The sequence below is a fragment of the Drosophila biarmipes genome, chromosome 3L (assembly GCF_025231255.1).
Source record: "Drosophila biarmipes strain raj3 chromosome 3L, RU_DBia_V1.1, whole genome shotgun sequence".
Taxonomy (NCBI): domain Eukaryota; kingdom Metazoa; phylum Arthropoda; class Insecta; order Diptera; family Drosophilidae; genus Drosophila; species Drosophila biarmipes.
In genome coordinates this window covers 12,894,383-12,917,455 of record NC_066613.1, presented here as the reverse complement: position 1 = coordinate 12,917,455, position 23,073 = coordinate 12,894,383, and the positions used below count along the sequence as shown (strand labels likewise).

Here is a 23,073-nt window from a genome sequence, read left to right as displayed (position 1 = left end):
AGAGTAGAACATATACTCACACTTGAAATAAAGCTAATTTCACCCATTTTATAGACTCGTAAAATATTTTATTAACTCTGTAGAAAAGTTGGAAATGTATGTATTTAGTCAAACCCAGCTGAAACTAGATCAGATCACCTTTCGGATCGCCCTTCTCCAACCCGAACTGTGTCACTGCGAAACGCTGGTCTGTTGTTTGTCTTCCGCGGGAGATCTGCTCATTTCCCATGCCAAGCGGCAGATACAGATACAAAACCCAGACGTCGACGAGTCGGCCTCATTAGGTGACCCAAAGTGTCCGAAACTATGCAATTTACATGCACAGAAGCCCCTCGGAGATAGAACCCACGAGGGCCAATAGACCGTGGAAGATAACAGCGGAACTGGAACTCAAACTGGAGACAGACTATAGCCACCAACCAAAAAGCCAGTCCCGGGCGAATTATGTTGTACTGGGGCCTTTCAAAGGGGTTGAGGAGCCGACTATCCCAGAGATCGTTGCGGGGCGATACATAAAATTTGAATGCGTTTTGCATACATTAACCCACTGTTGCCCACTGTGTCCGCGGGGTGACTGGAGAATAGTCCGCCACGTAACGGTCAGCAGTTGACCAACGGCGACTCGAAAATGTGTTTATTAAATTTTATGATTATTGGCCGGCAATTGAGCAGCTTGCCCTGGGAATGCGGTGTCGCCGGCCAGCACTCCACCCATTTCGATTGTGAAAATTGAAATTTTATGCGCACAAGTGCCACACAGGTCCCTTTCGAAAACCAGTCCAGAAGTGGCCTGAAATTCTCACGCGTAACTGGATCAGTTCTTCTTTTCGGTGGCTCTGTGTGCTCTCGGTTACACTTTGCGTTTGGCAATTCAATTAACGTTCCCGAAATGCTAATTAACCCGGCCAAGAAGGGGGTTATTTCTGGGTGTTACACATGTTCTGCGGCTGTTGTTTGGGGATCTCAGCCTAATGTGCCACAAATTGAAAGGCATTAAGATTTTACGAGGCCCCCAACTGTAGACACGTTCCTGCCCCCTTCGACAGCCATCCATCAGCGGCTCATTACAAATGCGCAAGTTGGCTTTAAGAAAGCGCCAACAGCGCGTTTGGTCTAGTTCTTAAAGATGAGGTATTCGGTGCTCGGAATAGGCAAAACTAATTAGAGAAATATTGGGCGGGCGTGGAGCTGGTTCACTTGGCTGGACAATTTCGAGCGCTCCTCAAATTGGCAACTAAGTAAACTTGAAAGCTGACGGAGCAGGTCCAGCCAGTCAGGTCTACACGCCCACTTTTTCAGGGGGACTACTTGTTGTTGTGACTGCTTCGTTATGCAAATTTCCCACGGAGCTGAAGAGGAAAAAATGCCATCGTGAAAACAAAAGACAGAAATGAAAATTTTGAGCTATATAGCAAACACATTTATATAAAGCAAATGCAAATTGTATATAAAGAAATGCCGGAAAAGACAAATAACATGGTCGGACGACAGCAAATTTAAACGACGGATTTCTTTGGCAGCCCTCTTTGTTTTTTGCCCCCGCTTCCTTGGAATAAATAATAAACGTAAACGAATTAAAAACGCTGGCCGAAAAACGAGAGGAAGGTCCTCGAAGCTGTCCTTTCGATATTTTCGCTGTGGCAGGGAGAAACCATCAAAGTTCTCCTCTGACTTGGCTTTGGTTTTTGTTTACTGAACCAAGTTTATGCGGCTTTCAATTAGTTTTAATTGAAATTCCCATTGGCCAAGAAGAAGCAATCGCACTTTTGCGTTTAATTAAAGTTTTTCCAAGCAATGCTGATTGCGATTGACTTGGCAAGAGTTAAGATAAGAAAAGAAAGATTAAAAAAGATAAAATAATTAAACAATTTGAAAATGTTTAATGTTTGATTAATTTTAATAAATAAGTACTTTGGCTGTTTGTGGCTGTCAACAATTTAATATACAAATTTAATAAAAATGGTCATATTAGAAACAGGTATATTATATATTTTAATTTAAATCTTTATTAAATGACTCTTTGTGAAATGGTGGAAATGGATTCCCAATAAGTTACTTTTGGGCGATATCTAGCCTGAGTAATTGCCCCCTTCGGTTGGCTTAAGGAGAACATTTTATTCAATTGCGGCTAGCGGAGAAAAACAAATAAAATTTATTTTCCCCTTTTGGTGGTCACTTTTGGGAGAGGGAATAAAATAAAATGAAATGATGCGTTGAAAGCAAACAGGGAGCCCTTGGCTACTTTCCTCTAAAAAGGGGGCGGCGCCAATCCATGTGTGGTTGCCAGAGGATGATTCGTATGCCAGGTCCTCGGGGTTGGGTTGGGTGAGTTGGGTATAACGTTTTTGGCTCAATAGATACATGGCCATGGGTTCTGGGGCCATTTGATGATTTTTGCGTCACCGTTGGTCAAAATCATTTCGAGCGCAAGCAACTGGAAACTGTATAAAAATAATGAAAAAGGGAGCGAGAGGAACGCAGCGTGGCAACGAAAGCAACTTGAAATAAATGGTCAAAAGAAATAAACAGTCCCATAAAGAATAATCATTCAGAATTCTGCTGAATTATGCATGAGGCAGACGGTCCGTGGTCCATTGGTCCATTGCTCCACGGTCCATCGTCCAGGAGCAGCAAACTGGACGCCACTCGAGAGGCGGGGGCAGTCCAAGGAGCAGCAGGGGGTGTGGCGCTGGCACTCACATATGCGAAAAGCCCCTCCTGGAAACCCCCACCCACTCCCCAACCCACTCGCTGAAGCATCATTTTCCTCTTTATTATCTGTTTGTTTAGCTTCGAGTGTGTGCTGGATTTTTATCAGCCTTCTAAGCAGTTAGCTGGGCACTGAGAGAAAATGGGGCCTTAAATAAAATAAATGGATTGATAGTTTTCAAATGTAGTATATTTTTAAATCAAAAAATGAGTAGAAGTACTTCATAGTTTATTTCTTAATTGAATTTAATTTTAAATCATATTTTTTACATTTACAAAAAGTAACTTATTATATACGTATTTTAAAATATTCTTATCTAAAATTAATCTAATCTTTTGGAAAAATAAAATATACAATATACTTGGGAAATCTATTTAAATCATGATAATTTTATACGAAATATTTCTGTGCAGTCTACAAATTTGAGTGTCAAGGACGTAACAAACAACCTTTTGGTACCATTATTATTGAGTTGAAGAAAAATTTTTTTAAAATTCTGAAAAATATTTATTTATATTTTTGAGACAACATTTTTTTCAGTGCACAAGCCGGGTTCCACTTCTATTTTTTCGGTGGAGATAGCGCTTGAGAGGAGGTGGCGCTAGGAGTGTCCCGCGGAGCAGTTCGGCCTGCTCGGTGGCGCTTGGCCAAAAGTCAACCAACATTCGCATAATTTCCGATAAAGCTTTTCACCAAATGAAATTCAAGTGGTTACACATGTCTCCCAGCCACCATCCCATAGCGGCGATTTTCGGTTTGGTCATTTTTCTTGGACACCCCCTATATGGCATCTCACCCCAATCCGTTCTAGAAACTTCCTCCCAAGTCGTGGTCATTTCCACATTATATGCCGCATCTGATTATCTCCGGTTTGTTGTTTGTTTGCTCAGCTTCTTTTGTATATTTCGTTTGTTTGCTCGATTGTTTGTTTTTTTTGCCGAAAAATATACTGATAATAAAAGGTAATGATGGGGGGCTACCTATATGGGTTATCTCTTTGTTAAAGGGCAGCTATGACTCGTCGGAATTGTAAATGGAAACTTTAAGTTTTGATAAAGCAATTGTCATGGGGATGCTAATTGTGATTTCTCAAAGATTAGGAAAGTATTGAATTTATTTTTGTCAATTGTACACTTAAAAAAATGTTTCCTCAGGAACTTGGAAATTTTATAGTTAAATTAAAGGATCTTTTTAGAATTTTTTAAAACTGTTTTAGATGCATTGACACTGTTCTAAAATTCAACTACAATATCTTTTCGGACGTTAAACATTAAAGTTGAAAGTTGAGAATATAATATTTTCTAATTTTTCACCTCTGTATTCTGCAATTTTTCCGTTACTAAAATATTTATTCCACCAGTGCGACGAGTGGTAATTAAAAATTTCCAGGTCTCGTCGACCTTATACAATACGTTTATAAATACGGCGGTGTTTTGTCTGGATCCCTCAGTTTGGCTCAGCACTTATTCGAATCGGTTTTGTAGGGGAGGGACCCAAGAGAGCCCCAACTTATCAGGTAGACAACCGCAGCAGACGCTTATGCCTGCGGTCGCTTCGATTGCATCAGATGAGGTGCGAAATCGCAATCGAAATCACAATCGGAAACAAGATCAGTGCTAAAAAAATAAAAACAAATTGAAAATCCGTTGATCACATGGCAAAAGTTTTTCCGAACCTATAAACAAGTTGCTGGCAAGTACTAGATGGACAAGCGGCTATAATTAGCACAAGTGATTAGTTGGCGACTGGGGTGGAATTTGTTTATTGTTTACGATCGGCAGTCGTGCGATCGAGAGCGGATCGATCAACCCTCGCCGATAGCGCTCCACTGGGGGCCTGCAAAAAGCGGTATTCTCGCGATAGCACAGCCCATTAAAATTGCAAAAGAAAAACATGTTTTAATCTGTTATTGTTTACGCCAAAAGTGGATGGAAAACACTTCTAAAATGCGTCAATGAACGCATTTTCCTTCGAGTCGCCCCAGATAAGCAACAAAGTGTCAGCATAGCCCAGGGGGCTATGTAAAATCCCGGAGAGCAAACCGTGAGGCGGAAATTTTCGCTGACTCTGTCTCCAAGGGGGGCCCTAAATAAATAATTAAACTTTGATCTTGAAATGCATGTGCCAGCGCATTATTAGGCGATAAGAGAGTAATGTCGGGCCCGATTAAAGGCGAACATGAGACGAGATCAATGCCGCAGTGAGATGCGTGATTTGAGGACTAGACGGACATAATGCGGTCACTGAATCTGCGTGACGACCAAAGCCAAACGTGAGAGCCGAGTCCAATGTTTATTTGGCACATTTGGCACAAATCGAAGGGGTATCGAATTTCGCGCGACATGCGCTTCTCGATGCGGTTGCGGAGCCCCCAGAACCTTCCCGCCCCGTCGCCAAGCTGATTGCATTCCCGGCTCAACTGATAAGTACGAGTATATCAGCTGCCCGCCCATATATGTATCGCCGATCGCGATGATGATGATCGGAGGTTTAATTAGGCGAGGCTGTAACATGAACATTCATAATTCCGCTGGCATTCAATCAATGCAGACGTGAACGATTCCAGTGATCAAGTGATCGACTTAGGCGGCGATCTCGTGCAAAGTGAACAGTGTCTCAATCCCACTCAACACCGATTCCCACAAAAGGTGCCACACAAGAAAATAGATACTCAGAGCGTATAAGTAATTAAAGTCCAGGAAAACCATGGCGCAAAGTGATTCCGGAAGCTGCTGTGCCAAGCTCAATAATGGTAAGAATAAATTATAGTAATAACCAGTGATTGAGTTAATAAATTATGGGATCTCTGCCATAGATGGGGGTTGCTGTCAGAAGGCAAAGGATGTGTCTTCGAAGGACATATCGCCAAAAGTATTTCCCGACAAAATCTACAAGTCCGTTCAGCCAAAAGGAGAGGATGCCACGGGCATGACCTGCGAGTGCGGAGTTTTTGGAGCCATCGCATGCGGGGATTATCCAACCCAGGTGAGCACTAAGTTAATGCGGGAGAAGCTTAAAATTGCAATAAGAAATATTATATTAAAAAAAATAAATAAATAATAGTTTATCTACAAATTCCAAAGACTTAGAGTGCCAAATATAAAAAAAATTAAATTAAAATCAGAGCTTAAAATCCTTTGATGATCTATAATTCCTAATTGTATAAGTTAAAACATTCATTAACGTAATTACAAGTGAAAAAGAAAAAATTTTGATTTTTTTAAGGAATTAATGGATAAAATAATAGACTGATAAATAAGAAATAAATAATTTGTTTGAAAGTAAATGGAACGTTGGAAGAGCATAGTTTTTATTAGTCAATCTTTATATTATTACACAAAAAAAAATTACTTACCTCATAATTTCATATTTTCAAATGTTTTTCAAAACAATAAAATGTGAGTTCCTGTTAAATAATCCAATTTCAAAAAATCAGAATCAGTTGCCAGCTAATAAATAATAACATAATAATAACATTACCAGGCAAAAGTAGATAACCCAGTCAACCGCCTGCGATCCCCACCTATGCATTGGCTTACCCCATGAAATTCCGATCACGGGGGATCAAAATCTGAAAACGATCATTGAGCCTGTCACAGGCAGATCACTCGCCTAACCAAATTCCATGCTGCGATGCACGCTCGTACGTCAGACGTATGCAAATCGCTGGCAAGTGGGTCAATGGTAAGCCTCGTCCCACAGATCCACTAGATCCATCAAGAATACCCCCTGCCGATCCTCTAACGATTCTTCTTCTGTGTCTGTGGCCATTGCCCAGAGGCTGTGGTGACGTCAATGAGATCGAATCGAATCGAATCTATCAGGCGGTTTGGTTTGCGGTTGTAATCTCTGTTGTTCGTGTCTTTATTGCCGACTGTAATGAAATGGAAAATAACAGACAGTACTAGCGTATTCGCGATCGGAAACCCACATTCCGTTATCGGTTCTCGTCATGTGACTCCAAGTAAATGTAGCCAAAACAAGCCTACCTAAAGAAATTATTTAAAATCTTGTTTATTTTTGGGTGTTTTGACAAACATTGTTTTAGGGTGGACCAACCTAGAAATAAGACTCCTTAAAACAGACTCTAATAATTTAACTTGCAAATTGGTAAAATATTTTTTTGTATTTTGAATTATGTAAATTTTTTAAAAAAATATTTTACCATCTTGGTATTGTATTTTTTTACTAATTTGAATGTTGATTTTTAAATTTGTACTTAAAAATATACATTTTTTTAATTTACCATGAATACAAATTTTTTTTTTGTTCTTTTTGGTTATTTTCGCTGTTTACATTCAGACTTAATCAGTACTCAACTTAATATATTAAATAAAATCAACTCACAGAAAAGCCTTAGCTAAATGGGATTTTTCTGCTTCCAGCTGGACATAGCACAAATGATCTGCCTGGGTCTGGTGGCCCTGCAGCATCGGGGCCAGGAGTCGGCGGGAATAGTGACCAGCCTGGGGAAGAGCTCCAAGAACTTCAGCGTGCACAAGGGCATGGGCATGATCAACAATCTGTTCAACGACGAGGCCATCCGGAAGTTGAAGGGCAACCTGGGCATAGGACACACTCGATACTCCACGGCAGCAGCCTCGGAGGTGGTAAACTGCCAGCCCTTTGTGGTCCACACGGCCCATGGAGCCCTGGCGATCGCCCACAATGGAGAGCTGGTGAACTGCGAGTCCTTGCGGCGGGAGGTCCTGGAGCGAGGAGTGGGCCTGTCCACGCACAGCGACAGCGAGCTGATTGCCCAGTCCCTGTGCTGTGCTCCCGAGGATGTGTCCGAGCACGATGGACCCAACTGGCCGGCCAGGATTCGCCACTTCATGACCCTCGCTCCCCTCTCATACTCCCTGGTGGTGATGCACAAGGACAAGATCTACGCCGTGCGAGATTCCTACGGAAATCGACCTCTTTGCCTGGGCAAAATAGTCCCTGTGGACGCAGGACATGCGAATATCAATGACCAACTGGCCGAAGGTTGGGTGGTCAGCAGCGAGAGTTGTGGCTTCCTCTCCATTGGCGCACGATATGTCCGCGAAGTGGAGCCGGGCGAGATCATCGAGCTGTCCAGGAATGGCTATAGAACCGTGGATATCGTCGAGCGACCGGACTACAAACGCATGGCATTCTGCATCTTTGAGTACGTCTACTTTGCCCGCAGCGATTCCATGTTCGAGGGCCAGATGGTCTACTCAGCCAGGCTGCAGTGTGGCCGCCAGTTGGCCAGGGAGTTCCCCCTGGATGCGGACTTGGTCAGCTCGGTTCCGGAATCGGGCACTGCAGCTGCCCACGGTTATGCCAGGGAGTCGGGACTGCCCTTCGGAGAGGTCCTGTGCAAGAATCGCTATGTGGGCCGCACCTTCATCCAACCCTCGACAAGATTGCGCCAACTGGGCGTCGCCAAGAAGTTCGGTGCCCTGGCTCAAAACGTGGAAGGCAAGCGGATCGTCCTGATAGATGACTCCATAGTAAGAGGTAACACCATTGGACCCATTATCAAGCTCCTGCGAGATGCCGGAGCCACCGAGGTGCACATTCGCATTGCCAGCCCACCGCTGCAGTATCCCTGCTACATGGGCATCAATATTCCCACTCGGGAGGAGCTCATAGCCAACAAACTGAACGCGGATCAGCTGGCCGATCACGTGGGTGCGGATAGTCTGGCCTACCTGAGTGTGGAGGGTCTGGTGAAGGCCGTCCAGATGAACAAGGCCCATGTGAATCCCCTGAAAGCTGGCTACTGCACCGCCTGTCTAACGGGCGAGTATCCTGGCGGGTTGCCCGAGGAGCTCAGCTGGTAGACTCGCAGCTTTCAATTCTCTCTTAGGATTAAGGTAGTTCCTAGCTTGAGTGTATATATACGAATACATATTTTAACTTCGGGTCTTTGACCCAGCACAAAAGCATTGTTTTTTAACGATCATGGGGGGAATTTTTGCAGAGATAAGGAATAATACGTAATTATCTTTATTATTTAAAGCTGATGTTTGAAGAATAAGCAAATAAGTAGGTTAAAAAAAACAAGACATGAAAAGGCAGATTTTTTAGAAGGTGTTTAAATATGATCTTATTCAGAAACATTATAAACTTTGAGTCATTTCTCGTACAGTATAAGTGCTTCGATGATACCAAAAACATTTTTTTTACTTTTTATATTACCTTCCCTTCCCTTCACTGTAAGCATTTAATTCTTGACTTTATTTGCCTTTCTCGCGGGTAAGAAACACATACTCTAAATGCTAATGGGCCACATCAACGTCTGATTATTTCCAAAACTGTCTAATGCCATAACTTCAATTCATTTCAATTTATATTTCCAAGCTTTGTTTGCCGAGGGGGGAAGTAAAGTCGCCCGCTTCCGGTTATAGCCGAGCTCAGATATAGCCTCATATCATACAATATGGTAATCGTGTTTGCTTTTTTCGCCCTGTCTCTTTCCGGCTGTGTCCTGCCCCCATATCCTGGCGCTTCCGTCCCTTTCTCTCGCGGGGGACTCCCCATTTGGGGCGTTGCAATGTCTAAAGCGGGGCGTTTAGGGCGTTTAATCCTGCGGAAGATGTCCTTGCGGTTATGCAGAGGGGGGCCATCCGTAGCCTCTCTCATGGTATATAACTTTTTTTTCTTCTTTTTATGACTCGCGCCGGGTACTGGAGTCAACAATGTCATCATTATTCTTGAATATTGTGTTGTATTTTCGCAAACAATTTCGCTAAGCTGCGCGGCATTGGCAAAGCCGGAAAAGGGGGTGGCAGCCTAGGGGGTGGGAGCGAGTGTCCTTTGGCTGAAGTGTGGCGAGGACATAAGAGAAGAAAATAATATGCACTGTCATTGTAACTCGCTTGATTAATTCTTGTGTAGGGTATGAAGTTGGGTTTGGCGGGTTTTTTAGAAAGGGAAACAATTTTCTACAATTATTTTTTTTTTATTTTAGACCATTTTATATTTATTTTTGAATATAATGAATGTAATATTAATATTCTAAAAGTGTATAAAAGTATGCTAAAAAATATAATACAAACTGTCTTGATACCAATTTTTTAAAAATTTGTTTAAACTTTAAACATTTTTTTTATTACGACTAACACAATAAATTTCAAAATTTTGCCTAACTTATAGAGCATCCTCGTTGTCCTGGCAGCTTCCTTTTCACAGCGGTTCTCCTTTGCCACTCCATCTGAGCACCAAGTGGCTACATAAAAGAAACGACTCCCGGCAACATTGAAAACAGACGCTGGCACTTTTCTCCAACACACCAGCACCGTTTGCTGCTACAAGGATTCGAAGGAAGGACCAAGATATCCGTGGAAAAAAAATATATAGGGAGAGAAGCGCTCGCTTATGTGCGCCGTCGATCACAAACACAAACATCCTGGGCCCACTGCCGCAGACAGTGACAACTAAGCAGAGCCATAATGCCAGGACCCAGATACACACCCCCTGAACGCCACTGAGAACCCCAGAAACCCCGAGAAACACCCAGTGAAAACCCCCAACTCTGCGCCGCAAAACATGCTTTAAATTTTTTAATAACGCCGGGCTACAAGAGCGCTGACGCCCACGTCCGGACCTGGGATCCGGATCCGGCTTGGCTTTCGTGCCCGATGACGACAGCCGGCCCCGCCCTCCGCCCACCGTCGTCATTTGCACAGAAGTTATGTAAATTAATGTTTACTTAAGTTCCCCATGTTATTTCTTCCTCGCATTCTTTTTTTTCGCCTTGCACTTTCACAATGTTTCCTACTTCAAAATCAAAGGCAGACAGCGGTTCTAAAAGTGCTGAGGGGATTGAAGGTTGGCAGGGAAAAATAAAAAATTGCAATAAATTTGGCAGCCGTTTCTGCAATTTAATAAAAGCTTTTTGAAAGCGGGGAAGAGTCCGCTGTAGTATAAACAATCAAGCTTATTATTGAGTCAAATGGCTGAGTAAATATATGAGCCAAAATTATGGCAATGGCATGCAAATGAAACGGCCGGAGATGGAGATTATGAAGCCATTATCCAAACACTTGATGGAAATTTTCGCCGCAGAAATTTAATTTAAACATCAGCGCCGGAGGCATCGAAGGCATATCCTTTCTGCCACTTGACACATGCAACAAGTGGGTGGAAAAGGCGGGGAGAAAGCCACACGAATCGTCAGAAGGCAAACAAAGGGCTCCTGGGTCCTTGGCTTTTCCATTTCCCACTTTTCCCTCAACCGATAGGCACGCAAAACGTGCCCGGCATGCAAGACATGCGATGGCCAAAACGACATCGTATCAAATGTAATTTTCTGGCCAATAGAACACTTTGTGGATTCCCAGGTCGGCCTGCACATCCTTTCTCCAGTTCATTAGCAAATCAAACTTCCGTCTTTTTCCGGCCTCAAGACATTTCTGGCATGTGTCCGACACAAAGAGGCTCGAAATTCCTGTCCATCGAAATTTGCATTCCTTGAACTCTTGATCCGGGGGACTAGAAAACTTCTTGTCAGCTGGTAATTTGATTTAAGGTCTTTGGCTTGACCAGATAAACAGAAAGGGGTAAGTGGTCAGCAGGGAAAAATGTAGTTATAATTCCTATTAATGTTTTGATAAACATTGAGTTTATTTCATAAATGGCTTATTTAATAAATTTGTTTTATTTACTTTTACAACCTTTACATTGTTGGAAGTGCTGGTATTTTTTAATGCATTTGAGAATAAATTATATTTATTTATCTTTTTATGGTTTTAGTCATGACAAAGTTCGCTATTCATTCCTCTTAATGGATGAAATAAAATCTAAAAAGCAATAGCTTCAACCTATTTCTCCATATCGTAAAAATATAATCTACTGAATAAATAATACAATATTTTACCAAGACAAAATCTCTACAGTAACACAGCAAGGACCCTTTCAATTCCTTTTTAAAACCAAAGCAAAGCTGATTTAATGTCCTCTTAAAGCATTTCCCAGCTAATTTTCCATTCCCAAAATGGAATCTAATCAAATGTCCGTCCCCAGGTTAGCTTCAAAAAGAATTTGCATAATATTTTTAGACGCAACGCAACAAAGTTTTGCGAGCGGACGAACCAGACGACTGAACAACATTTCCACAACTTTGCGTTAATTTTCTAAATATTTTCTAAAATTTCCAAATTGCATTTGGAGCAGCCACGCTGGAAATGGAAATGGAGATGCCGCAGGGCAATCCCAAGAAGCCAGGTTGCCGTGCTGCGGCTCATTTTATCTGAAAACCCACTACCCATCCCCAGCACCCACAACATCAAGCGAACAAGTTGAGTTTTATAATTCAAAATTATGAACTAATATAATTTAATTTTAGTGGCTTGCACGCAGAGCTCCAGCGATGATGGAAAGCCAAGAGGGTGTAGGGGTGGGGATTTTCTGTTCGGACACGGGCAGGAAATTAAGTGCATTATACCTTTATATATATGTATAATGCTGGTTATTGTGCACAACAGCAAATACAACAAAAGCGCGTCGAGGTAATAAATATGTATGAAGCCTGTGTTTGTGCACCAAAGAATGCAATTTCCCTCGGATCAAAAAAGGGGGCGGAGGGGCCTTCACTTGACATCGCGTGCTTCGCGGCGATTTTCCCGCTGCATTGGCCAATTCTGAAGAGCCAGCTAAGATAATAACGATAATTAAGGCAAGCTGCAAACCAAATCTCTGATTTGAGTGACATGCAACAACAAAATAATTCACAGCCAGTGCGTCGAAGTGTGTGTGAGCCAGAATGGAGCCGCCATTTTGGGGGTGCTACACTTCCGGCCATCATTGTCACAGTGTGCGACAATGCATGATGAAAGCTGGCTGAGATTTGGATGCACTTCGAGAAATTGGGTGGAGAGATGGGGGGATGTAATTTTAAGTTGGGGATTATATGGTCGGGCAGGGGAAATATGGTTATAATAGTTCTGGATAAAATATTATAAATACAAATATTTATATAATTAAATTGGGCAGGAAGTCCCACTATCTTCCTTTAATTAAAATTTATTAAAATATTATTAGAAGTAAGCTACTTTATAAGAGTGCAATAAAATTTAACTAAAAAATGGTGGAAAATATAAGTTGTATAAGCTATATACAATATAACTGGTCTGTCATGAAAAGGCCTAGAAATAGTAGCTATATTTTATATATAACAATCTGTACTGTAGCAAATGGGGTCCTTTAAAAATACATATTTTTACCTATTAACTTATGATCAAATCAATGCCTCATTGCACGTTTAACTCCATCATTACGAAGTCCCTAATTGATGCATTACACCTGTTTTCCCTCTCTGCATGGAATGTTCAATTGGCTGGGCTGATTTTTCTGATGATTGTTGGGGTGTAGGCAGGTTATTCTTTTTTTAAACCTTTTTTTATGATTTTTCTCTTGCTGATGCGGTGGGGCAGCAATTGAGCACCTGGGCGACTTGCATCTGTTGTGCTTCCCATTGCGTGTAAGTTCATTATGTTGCCAACAGTTGTTGTTGCTCTTGTTCGTTGTGTGCCTGATACGCCCAACAACAACAGCGAAAACAACAAAGGCAACAACTATGGCAAACAACAACGGCAGCAACAACATCCGCAGTCGCAGTTGTCTGGCCACCATTGCAAATTTCTACATGGCCGCTCAACTGAAAATTGTTTGTGCAGTTTTATTTTTTATACTCGTTTTTATTCACGTGGATGGTGTTGTTGTTTTCGGTTGCCTGTTGTAAATTGCAATTTCCCGTTGCCTTTTATTGTTGTTGTTTCTGTCGCTGCTGCCTGCTGCCAGATTATTTATTATTTTAATTAATTTATTTTAATCCATCACCCGAGGCTTATCAAGTGAAGTGGTTAATTTAATTACAGCTCATTAATTAATGTAAACTTATTGAAGTGGTAATAAATGTTGCGATAAGCTGGTTGAACGACTGCGCTCGTCGCAGGTAATCATTTTTTGAACAATTTTGTAAAAACAAAAGGAAAAGTTTACACTACAGTTATATAAAATACATTTTAATAAATAAAAATTTAATTATTGATTTAAAATATGCAATGTCTTCATGATAGTGTTATTTTTGGATAATTTTAGATTTGCAGAGTGTCAATAAATTGGTACTTAGGTACAAAATTGTATTTTGGTCGATTAATGTCTAAAAAATTGTAATATAATTCTGTTATTACACAATCATTTTTTTAAAATTCAAACTTAAGCTACTTTAAAAAATATTCAAAAACTGAGAACTGTTTAAGTTTAAGTATTGTTTTGCAAGTTTTAATATTAAAGGAGAAGAGTTTGTGTTTTAAATTCTAATCTTATAACGTTTATTCATTATTGAAAATTCAAAAGAAGAGTTTTTAAAAATTGGATTTTCAAAAAATAAAAGATACGGGTGCAACATCCCCTTCAACCCTCGTTTCAACCGCTTCGCTGTGTCCGCCCCCGGAAAGCAATCGAAGCTGACTAAGTTCCGAAAACTCCGGCGAACTCCACAAGTGCTTCGATGATTTTGTTCAGCTCGAAAAGGGACTCCAATTCACGCATGTCCTTGGCGAGTGGAGCCCGCTCGGCCTTGTTTTTGGGTTTGTGACCTCACTAGCCCCGGGTGGCGCCCTCTGGCGGCCTGTTTGAGGTCCGCACCGCCCCAAATGATGAATTTTAAAATCAGAAACCCAGGTGAAGTAGCACCATCCGGCGAACATGCCAAAATGTGAGCCGAGAAAGAAATCACGTAACTGTCAAATATCTCATCATATCTCATTTCATGTTGATCGACTGTGGGAAAACTCGGCGAGAGAGCTTTGAATCGGCCGTGCCGTGGGTGATCGGGGGACCTTGGGGCTCCGGGGGCGAGATGGGAGCCCGGCCTAGAGATCTCAACCGCCTGATAGGGCGGCAAATTCACACATGTCTTGCGGATTATAATGTGAACTGGTATCGTTCGGCCGGGCCTTTGCGGGTTTCCCTGCATTATTCGCTCGTCGTGGGTGCGTTTTTAAGCTCGGAGGAGTCGTCTTCTGTTTGGGGTCTCGAGATTTGTGTGTTTGCCGCTTTTTGGCAGCCGCCGTCACGTCTTGCAGCTGGCTGCACTCGAGCGACAGATTGCGGATGGGAAATGAGTAATGGATTCGAGTGAATAATTCTTAGAAAATGAGATTTTGTCTGCTGAATTCATTATTATTTTTTCCGTGCCCTTAGTTTTTGTTTTTAGCTGTTTGCCTGGGAAGTGAAATTGGGAATAGAATGGATTTTAGGCCTCTGAAAATGGGCTTTCGTTCTCCCAGAGGTGTGCCAGAAAAATAGCAGGAAAAATACTATGTCAGTTCTATTTTTACAAAAGTGTGTATAATATTTCGGCTTCTGTACATAAGTTTAACACATCATTAACTTAAAACTCTGTTAATACAAATGAATCAAATAACAAGAAGTATTATTTCTTGTATTATTTTATTAGTTATCAAAATGAATAGTTCCATTTCATACTACATATGTATATAAGACATTTCCGAAACACATCGGAAATTAAATGGGAAACCTCTACTAGCTTAACAGCCCCATTGTTATATATTTCGGAATTTCGGGTCAAACACCTTGCATGTCTGGAGATTGGCACAAATCCCTCCCGGCCTTAATTGGATAACTTTCCTTATCTGCGGGGTCTGGCCGTCGCCTACAACTCTATCCATTAGCCGGGCCCTGTCTCTGTATTCTGGGCCACTTCGAGTGCCATCCATGGATGCACGCTGCACTGAGCACCGGCTGAAGAGTCGGCCTGGGATTGGAGTCGGAGTTGGAGTTGGAGTTGGGAAGTCGGAAAGTCGGGAATTGGATATGCAGAGGAGCGTATCATAACCGGATCGCTTTGGAGCGGAGATCGTGAACCCCCGAGTGCAGTGTGCAGGCTTACTGGAGCGTTTTAAGGGACGCAGGGCCGCGCAGGGGGCCTTTTATTAATGGACGAGTCCACGCTTAGAGCGGGAGATACCGAAATGACTCTAAGATCTTCGGGCCCAGATAGCCACGGTCAAGTTCACAGCGTTTCATTAGCGTGTAACGTCGGCGAAATTGAAAATGTAACGGATCGCAGGGGCAGGATCCGCGATAAGGATCGCCCTTAAACTAGTCTCTCCCATCGCTCTTTCCCGCTAAGTGGTTTATTGATATGCCACGGCCAAAGGACACGGCCACAAAAAACGCACCTGCCTAGGATCCTTGACCCTCGTTCTGCCCCGCGTTGCAGCTCCTGTTTCTGGTAATTAAGGAATGACTGCGCGGTTTTATTCTCCGTCTTCGGCGGAGCTGATCACCTTGAAAGTAAAAGTTGCTCGATGCATTTTTATGGTAATTCTTCGGGCCTCTTTCCTTAACTCCGCCATAAACATTGCGCGCAAAAATGTATTAAATTAAAACAAACAAATAATGAATAATAAGCGGTGGTCGAGAGTGAAACACTCGTAATTTGCATAAGAAACACTCTCCCGGCGAAGAAAGAGAATACCTGCGATCGACAGCCGAGCGTTATAAGGTGCGGAGCGTTACCAGCTGACTACCTTACGAGTATTTGTGTCCCGAGTTATGCTTAGATAACTTTTCAATGGCATGCAAAGTGCTCATTAAGGCAGACACATGCTAATTAGATCGCGGTGGTTAAGCCAGCGGATTAACCCATTTGCGTGGGACTTTTGTTGGTAGAAAATAAATTCCAAAAATGCTGTTAAAAGATTTTAAAAGTGTTTACCTAATGGATACAATTTGTTATTTTAAGTGGAAATACAGCTTGTTTACTGTTATATGATAAACCGCTACAACTTTAAAAGTAAATCTAAGTATAAACATTTTTCCTGTCTATTACATTTCTTAGGGCATTTCCATTGTTTATTTCATGGGACTTCTTCTTTTAGTTTCAATATACATATTTCCAGAAAGAGTTCTGGTATTTCGTAGCCCCTTTTTTATAGATCTACATTTTTGGATAGAACGCCTGTTCCAAATTTCTTTGGCGCTTCATTCAAACGCAAAACCCCAACACATTCGCAAAAGCTTCGAAAATGTTGAAAATCTTGGGGCCAGCGAGAGAGCGAAAGAGAGAGTGAGAGTCCGCGCTTCCAGTGGAAATTTCTCCCTCGCACCGCCGTCCGTCCAGTGGGCGTAGCCCGGCGCCTTCGCTCAGCCGCTTCCAGTGCGCACGCTCGCCTCTCAGAGAGTGGGCGTTGCCAGAGTGCAACGCAGTCGCAGCAAGCAGGTGCCTGGAAGGAGCAGAACGGCGCTATACAGTCGCCGTTGGGCAGAGCGAGACGACACTAAACAAAATGGCTGCTATCATGCACCGTTGGCCGATAGGTGGCGCCACTCATGCTCCACGGCTCTTGGGGCCGCTCTCCGAGACGCTCTCCTTCGCCCAGCTGCTCTCTCGATTTCCACAAAGTGTTTGGCGCGCTTTGCAAAACGATTTGATTTTTGGGTTAGTCGGTTTGTCGGAAGCTCCGCTCCGCAGGACTCGCTCTTCCCAAAAACAGTCGGAAAATCGGAAAAACCTCCTTGGGCACTCCGGCCTTGTAGGCGCATTTCCGTTTGGTAATTTTTCACTGCGAGAGCACGGCAAAAACAACAACGAACACACAATAAACAACAACAACAACGGGTGGAGAGGAGCAACTAAACGAAACGAAAGAAGCGAAAGGAAAGGAAAGGCCGCCTTGACGATTTTCACGCTGACTGCGTCGCTTTTGGCCAATAAGTGCATTTGTTTGGTACACAGAAAGAAAAAGCTGATAAAATAACTGAGCCTATACATCAAAATATCAGTTTTTATTTCTTAAAGATTAGCTTGTTTGCAAAGAAGTAATGATACATGTATCAATCAACATGCAATCAATCATTCAATAGGAATACAAATTTTACAAGTTCAAACTGGCTAGCTTTTTATAAAAGTAACCAATGTAACCCTTAAAACTGTAGATGAACCGTCTATTTAGTTTGATTAGTCATCTTTCAAAAGTGCTCGGTGAAATTTGTACATGTTTGCATAGATAATTGTTAGAAAAACTGATTAAAGAGGTTTTTTCAAGCGCATTATTAAAAAATCTAAAAAAATGTAAAGGGTACTAAAAACAAATGCAAAAGTATTTGAAAAGAATTTAAAGTTTTTAAAATATGATATCTACAGTTTATTTGTTTCGTTTTTACATATTCTGTAAGATAGGATCCTTGATTTGGCAAAGGCTTAAGTTTATTTTTCTCACTGTACTGTGTGTAAAATCGTTTTGTTCCACTTCTTCTCTCTGGCTTGTGCTCAATAATTTTAACATTGTTGCCCGTAATGAAAGCTTTGCTCTTCATTTAAAGGCAAGAAAAAACGGGACCAGGCTTTGTTGTCCTCCCGCTCCTCCACTCCTGCGCCCCTCCACCCCCACCAACACCCAGCCTTGATCCTGCAAATACGTCCTTTTGGGGCTCCGAGCTGTAGTGTCCTGCAATTGCTTATTGCATTCTGACTCGGGGTGTAAGGTCCTTTTTTGTGCGCCGTCCAACTGCGAGTGTAAGACAAGCTTCCTGTTGCAAGGACGAAGGGCGCTTTGGGTCGGGGGCTGAGGGGGCGGCAACGGACGCAGCAGTTTGCGTAATAAAATTTGCATAATTTTAAATGTATGTGTGCGCGTGCTGTTGTTGTGCTTGCTGTTGTTGTTGGTGTCTGTCTCTCGGCTGTCTGTGCAAGTCTCGCATATCCTTTTCGGGCATCCTTACGCATTGTCTACTGCTATGTTGCACACACAGAAACACGAACACACTCATAAACACATACACAGGCAAATAAATGAGGCTCTTTCAGTGGGCGAAATGCAGCAGGATATGGCTGCTTTAAGGCGACTTTAATCCTTTAGGTTAGCGGATTATTTGTATAAGAAAATATATAATATGATTAAAGAGTACGAAATTAAAAAACAAAAATATGGTTCTATAGATCTTAAACAGTGATTACAACTTTGTTGCTAGCCCAAAAGGAAGTCTATGTTCTGGGCCAAGAACTAATGTGTACACACTCCAGTAAACAATCATTTCCCATAAGTTTGAAATAAATCAAGTGAAGTTTTGTGGCATTGATTAAGTACTCTAATTATTGTGTTAGACATTAAGTCAGATTTCCCATAACAATGGTTTTGTTTACTTTTGTAAACCAAGCTATTTGCGTGTTGGCGAGAAAGCGGGGAAGCCTTAGCTGGGCTCACAAAAAACTCTGAATGTCAAATAATAAATAATAAAAATGTACAACACGCACCACCAAGTAGGAAAGAAAACGATGAAATATAAAAGAAAACCCACTCAACGCCAGTGGGAACATGTCCTGCGTGGCCTAATCCTTGCCGACAAGCCACTTGTTATGCTCATTAAGCTTCGGTTATTAGGGCCATCAAAGTGAATCAGGACAGAACTATAAAAGTCAACCCTTGCCCGCAACTTTCGCCAATGAACTGGAAAGAAAGTTTTGCGTTTCCTCCTTTCCATTTCCATTTTCCTTTTCCCATTTTTTGTTTCCCCGCGTTTTCTTCCTTTTTTTTCCAAAGTTTTGGGGTTATTTATACACGTATTTGTTTGCTGTTGCTGTTATTGTTATCAACATTAAATCAAATCACAAAGACAACAACAATTACCAACAGGCTCTACCTCGGACCCGAAAAAATACAAAAACCGAATAGGAATAACAGAATTTCTATAATGGCCCGCTGCAAAAAAAGAGTGCGGCCAGGGAAATGGGAAAAAAGGCAACAGAAAATTTACAATGTCGCCGGTTTCCGTTTCGATGGGGTGGAGCGGCGCGGCGGGGGGAGGCGTGGAAAAGCGGGCGGGGGGTGGCGTTGCTTTGGTTTTGTTGTGGCAATAAAATACATCATAACGGTATCATAAGCGAGGCGAACAAAGCGATACACACAAAAAGATAAAGAACGCCGGGGGAGAGGCGAAAAAAAGGCATCGAAAATCTGTGGAAAAAAATCCATTTGCAGGGTGCAAAAAAAGATATTCAAATTTGGTTACGATGCGCAAAAACAACAACGAACAGTGGGCAAAAACAAAAGCCACAAGAAACAACACACACACGCACAAACTTGCACCCAGATAGGGGAAAAGGAGGGAAACGGAGGCTCCGAAAAAGAAGAAGAGCAACGACAATGGCGTCCACCGGAAATAGTCACACACACACATCCTCGCACACGAATAAATGAACATACGCATGCAAATACTTGCCTGCCCACACACAAAGGGTTGCACATGCCGTTGGCTGGTGTCCTTCCACCCCGCCCCTGCCGAACGCCCTCTTCTGGGCCCTGCGTCCTGTGTGCGTGCTGCAACAAATAAAATATTAAAATTGGTTCAATGAATTTCAATAACAACAACAAACACGAAATCAAAACTAAATTTCGCTTTATTGATAACGAAATACAAGGTAGCACGAAGGGCGCAGGGCTGAGGGGGGTGGGGGTCCAGGTCCTGCTAGGTCCTCGGATTTCCAGGGGCTCTCGAAGGGGGTGTGGCGGCAAACGGTTATGGATTGCGTGTGTGCTGATGTGGTTATGCATGCCCGGCACTTGAAATATGCGAGTTTATAAGCGATTGGTTGAAGGCAAAGGCGGGGAAATTAGCGAGGAATGGGGTTAGGATAGGGGCTCGATAAGAACGGAATGCCTTGAGGTTTCAGACTAACGAGCTTGGATTTTATCATTAGTTATTAAGGAATTAGCTTATATTGGGGAATGTGTTCCGTATGCATTACAAAGTAATGCTTCTTTTCCACTCTATTTTAGTTATACTATCACATTGCTTTATCAATGTTTGGAAAGTGATCTAAAAGTGTTTTATATTTATTTTTCTTTTTCTTTAGACTTTTTTTAGTACCAAGTGATATTATTATTATCATTAATTTTAATGGTATAATCAAATCATATTCAATTTACTTGGTTATTTAAGTTTTTGGATTATTTTTGACGGTTAATGTGGTCCTATATTATCAAATTTTCTACCTCTAAATTATCTTATTTCTACTAAAGTCAGGGAGTCTTTCACACTCTTTAGTATCTAAAACATAGCACTTGTTTAAATGGCTTATCATTAAAGCTACTTTCGAATAAATTCTCCTATTTCACGTCCTTATCAAATGCTAAAAATCCCCCCGCCCGGCAGCCTCTGTGCCTCTGCGTCCTGCCCACCAACACACATTCCTCACCCACACGGACGGGCAGACACTGCATATGAATATACATATGCAGATAGAAATCTGCACACATTTCGGCCTATCCGTGTCCGTCTGTGTTTGCATGTGTCGCCCGCTGTCAGTGTGTGCGTGTGTCTGTGCGTCCGTGTGGCAGCACCGTCAGTCCTAACCCTTTCGCAGGCAAGGGGTCGCACAGCGCCCATCTCCCCGGTGGCCTATCTATCGACTTATTTGCATGTTTTCTGATTCATTTTTTGCACAAATCGATAAAAATGCGTGGCGAGCGGCGAACAAAAAAGAAATGATTTACAATTGCCAGATTGATGGGCGACAACAACAAGAAATCAAGTACTCTAATCAATGTAGCAGCGATTAATAGAAATGGCATATGGAAATGGAGATTGAAAGGGACGATTAAAATATATTTGGTCTTTACAAAGATGCTGCCATGTTCTCCACTTCGTTTTGAGTTCCTTCCGTTTCGTTGAAGCCCTAATACGCAATTTTTATATACCAGTTATTTAGTATTTTTTTGAAACTAAAATAAATTCTAAAACTTTATTTGCATATGTTTTCTCATATACACGTTTAACCACTGAGAGAAAAACAAAAAAGCAATGCAGATTTTTATACTTGATATTATTATTTTAAATTATTAATAATAATAAGAACCCATTTTAAAAAAGTGTTATAAATATTATTATTAACTATTCAAGGCTATAAAATATTTAATATTTTGTTGTACAGTTCAATGTGCAATGCACTAAATATTCAATCTCCGTGTGCTTATAATCAGAGCCTCGGCATTTGTGTATCCTTCACACGCACAGGCTTTTTCTATTTGGCGACAATGTCCAAGGAATCCGGCACAAAATGGCAACATCAGAGCCACCTTGCCCGGACTCTAAATATACCTTCTGGGGGAGATGGGGACTGGGGGAGAAAGTGGAGCCCAGACGAACGTGCGTTGGCTGCTTTGGGGTTGAAAGGACATCACACAGACGCACACTCGGGCAGAGATACACGCACACTGCGGCAGGCAGGGACAAATAACAAACAAATACAAACCGGAGTCCCGGCAGAAAAGGGAGCTCCCATCGCGTATTTGAGCCCCATCCCCCGTTTTCTGTTTAGTTTATGGTATGCGTGAATATTCAAATATTGCGTTGGGTGCTCTCCACATATAAATATATGTGTGTGGATGTGTGTGCAGATAAAAGTGTGTCCATGTGGGGGTTGCCACAGCAACAGGAAGTCGGACGCATGCGTATTGCCCGTTTCGCCCCCCTTTCACAGTTTTTCCTTTCTTTCTTGTTTGTGCTAGCCCCCTTTCCACCTTCAACCCCCCTTGTCCAACATCTCTGTGGCACGTTCGTTTTTGGTGGAAACAAAAGCAACGCCGAAATAATAAATAATTGCTAGTTGGCATTGAGCTCCAGAGGCATGTAAAGCCACCCCCTTTTACCATACAGTCCCCCACCCCCTACCATTACCTTTCTTTTGATAATTTGCCTCTTCTTCTATTAGTTAATTAAAGCTTTTGCACGACAAGGGGGCGTATGCTTCATATTCCCCGGCTAGGCAAAATAGCTGCAGAATTTAAACCCACATCGATTTGCGCCTGTTTTAAAGCCATCGAATGCGGCTGTGTGTGAGTGTGTCCTGGGGTTTTGTCATTTTGGGTGAATGGCGTGCCTGTCTATCAGGATGTCTCCTTCGGCGTGGCACGGGGCGCGAGGGGTCACTGCAACCTGTCTACATAAATACTGTCTGCGATAAGGCCTTTGTTTTTGCCATAAATCTCATTTTATGATGAATTGATATGCGACATAAAGTGAGCGAAATGCAATCGAGCCACCCACACAAAAACAGCGCAAATATTTACAATTGTAAGCAAAGCAATAGGGAATATTTAAAGAGTCAATAGCAAAAATGCTACTCATAATATTTATATAAAAACGGTTGTACTAACAAAATTCTTGTACTATTGACAGATTGGTAAAAACATAGCTTTAGAAAAGTCTCATAAAATATTTAAGTTTTAAAGTATACTTAATGAGCAAACTTTAATGCTCTTTGTGCTAACATGAAAAGAGTCATAAGTTCTTTATTGTGGTACTTATTTAAAAATACGAGTACTTCAGCGTATAACGTTAGGTTTAAAGAAATATTTGAT

General features: G+C 41.9%; 1 protein-coding gene across 1 annotated transcript; it reads left to right on the top strand.

Moving 5' to 3' along the window:
* The first annotated feature begins 5,181 nt into the window (after positions 1 to 5,181).
* Positions 5,182 to 8,625, top strand: LOC108028625 (amidophosphoribosyltransferase). The gene is made up of 3 exons (XM_017100546.3): positions 5,182 to 5,462; positions 5,526 to 5,695; positions 7,096 to 8,625. The coding sequence occupies exons 1-3, from the start codon at positions 5,417 to 5,419 to the stop codon at positions 8,521 to 8,523; spliced, it is 1,644 nt and encodes a 547-aa protein (XP_016956035.1). The 5' UTR covers positions 5,182 to 5,416; the 3' UTR covers positions 8,524 to 8,625.
* The last annotated feature ends 14,448 nt before the right edge of the window (positions 8,626 to 23,073 follow it).

What these genes read in the sequence shown, in the direction of transcription:
- LOC108028625 (XM_017100546.3), top strand. Translation starts at nt 5,417, where the DNA reads ATGGCGCAAAGTGATTCCGGAAGCTGCTGTGCCAAGCTCAATAATG. An exon ending in CTGTGCCAAGCTCAATAATG is followed by an intron (nt 5,463 to 5,525) that starts GTAAGAATAAAT and finishes TCTCTGCCATAG; the next exon opens with ATGGGGGTTGCTGTCAGAAG. An exon ending in GCGGGGATTATCCAACCCAG is followed by an intron (nt 5,696 to 7,095) that starts GTGAGCACTAAG and finishes TTCTGCTTCCAG; the next exon opens with CTGGACATAGCACAAATGAT.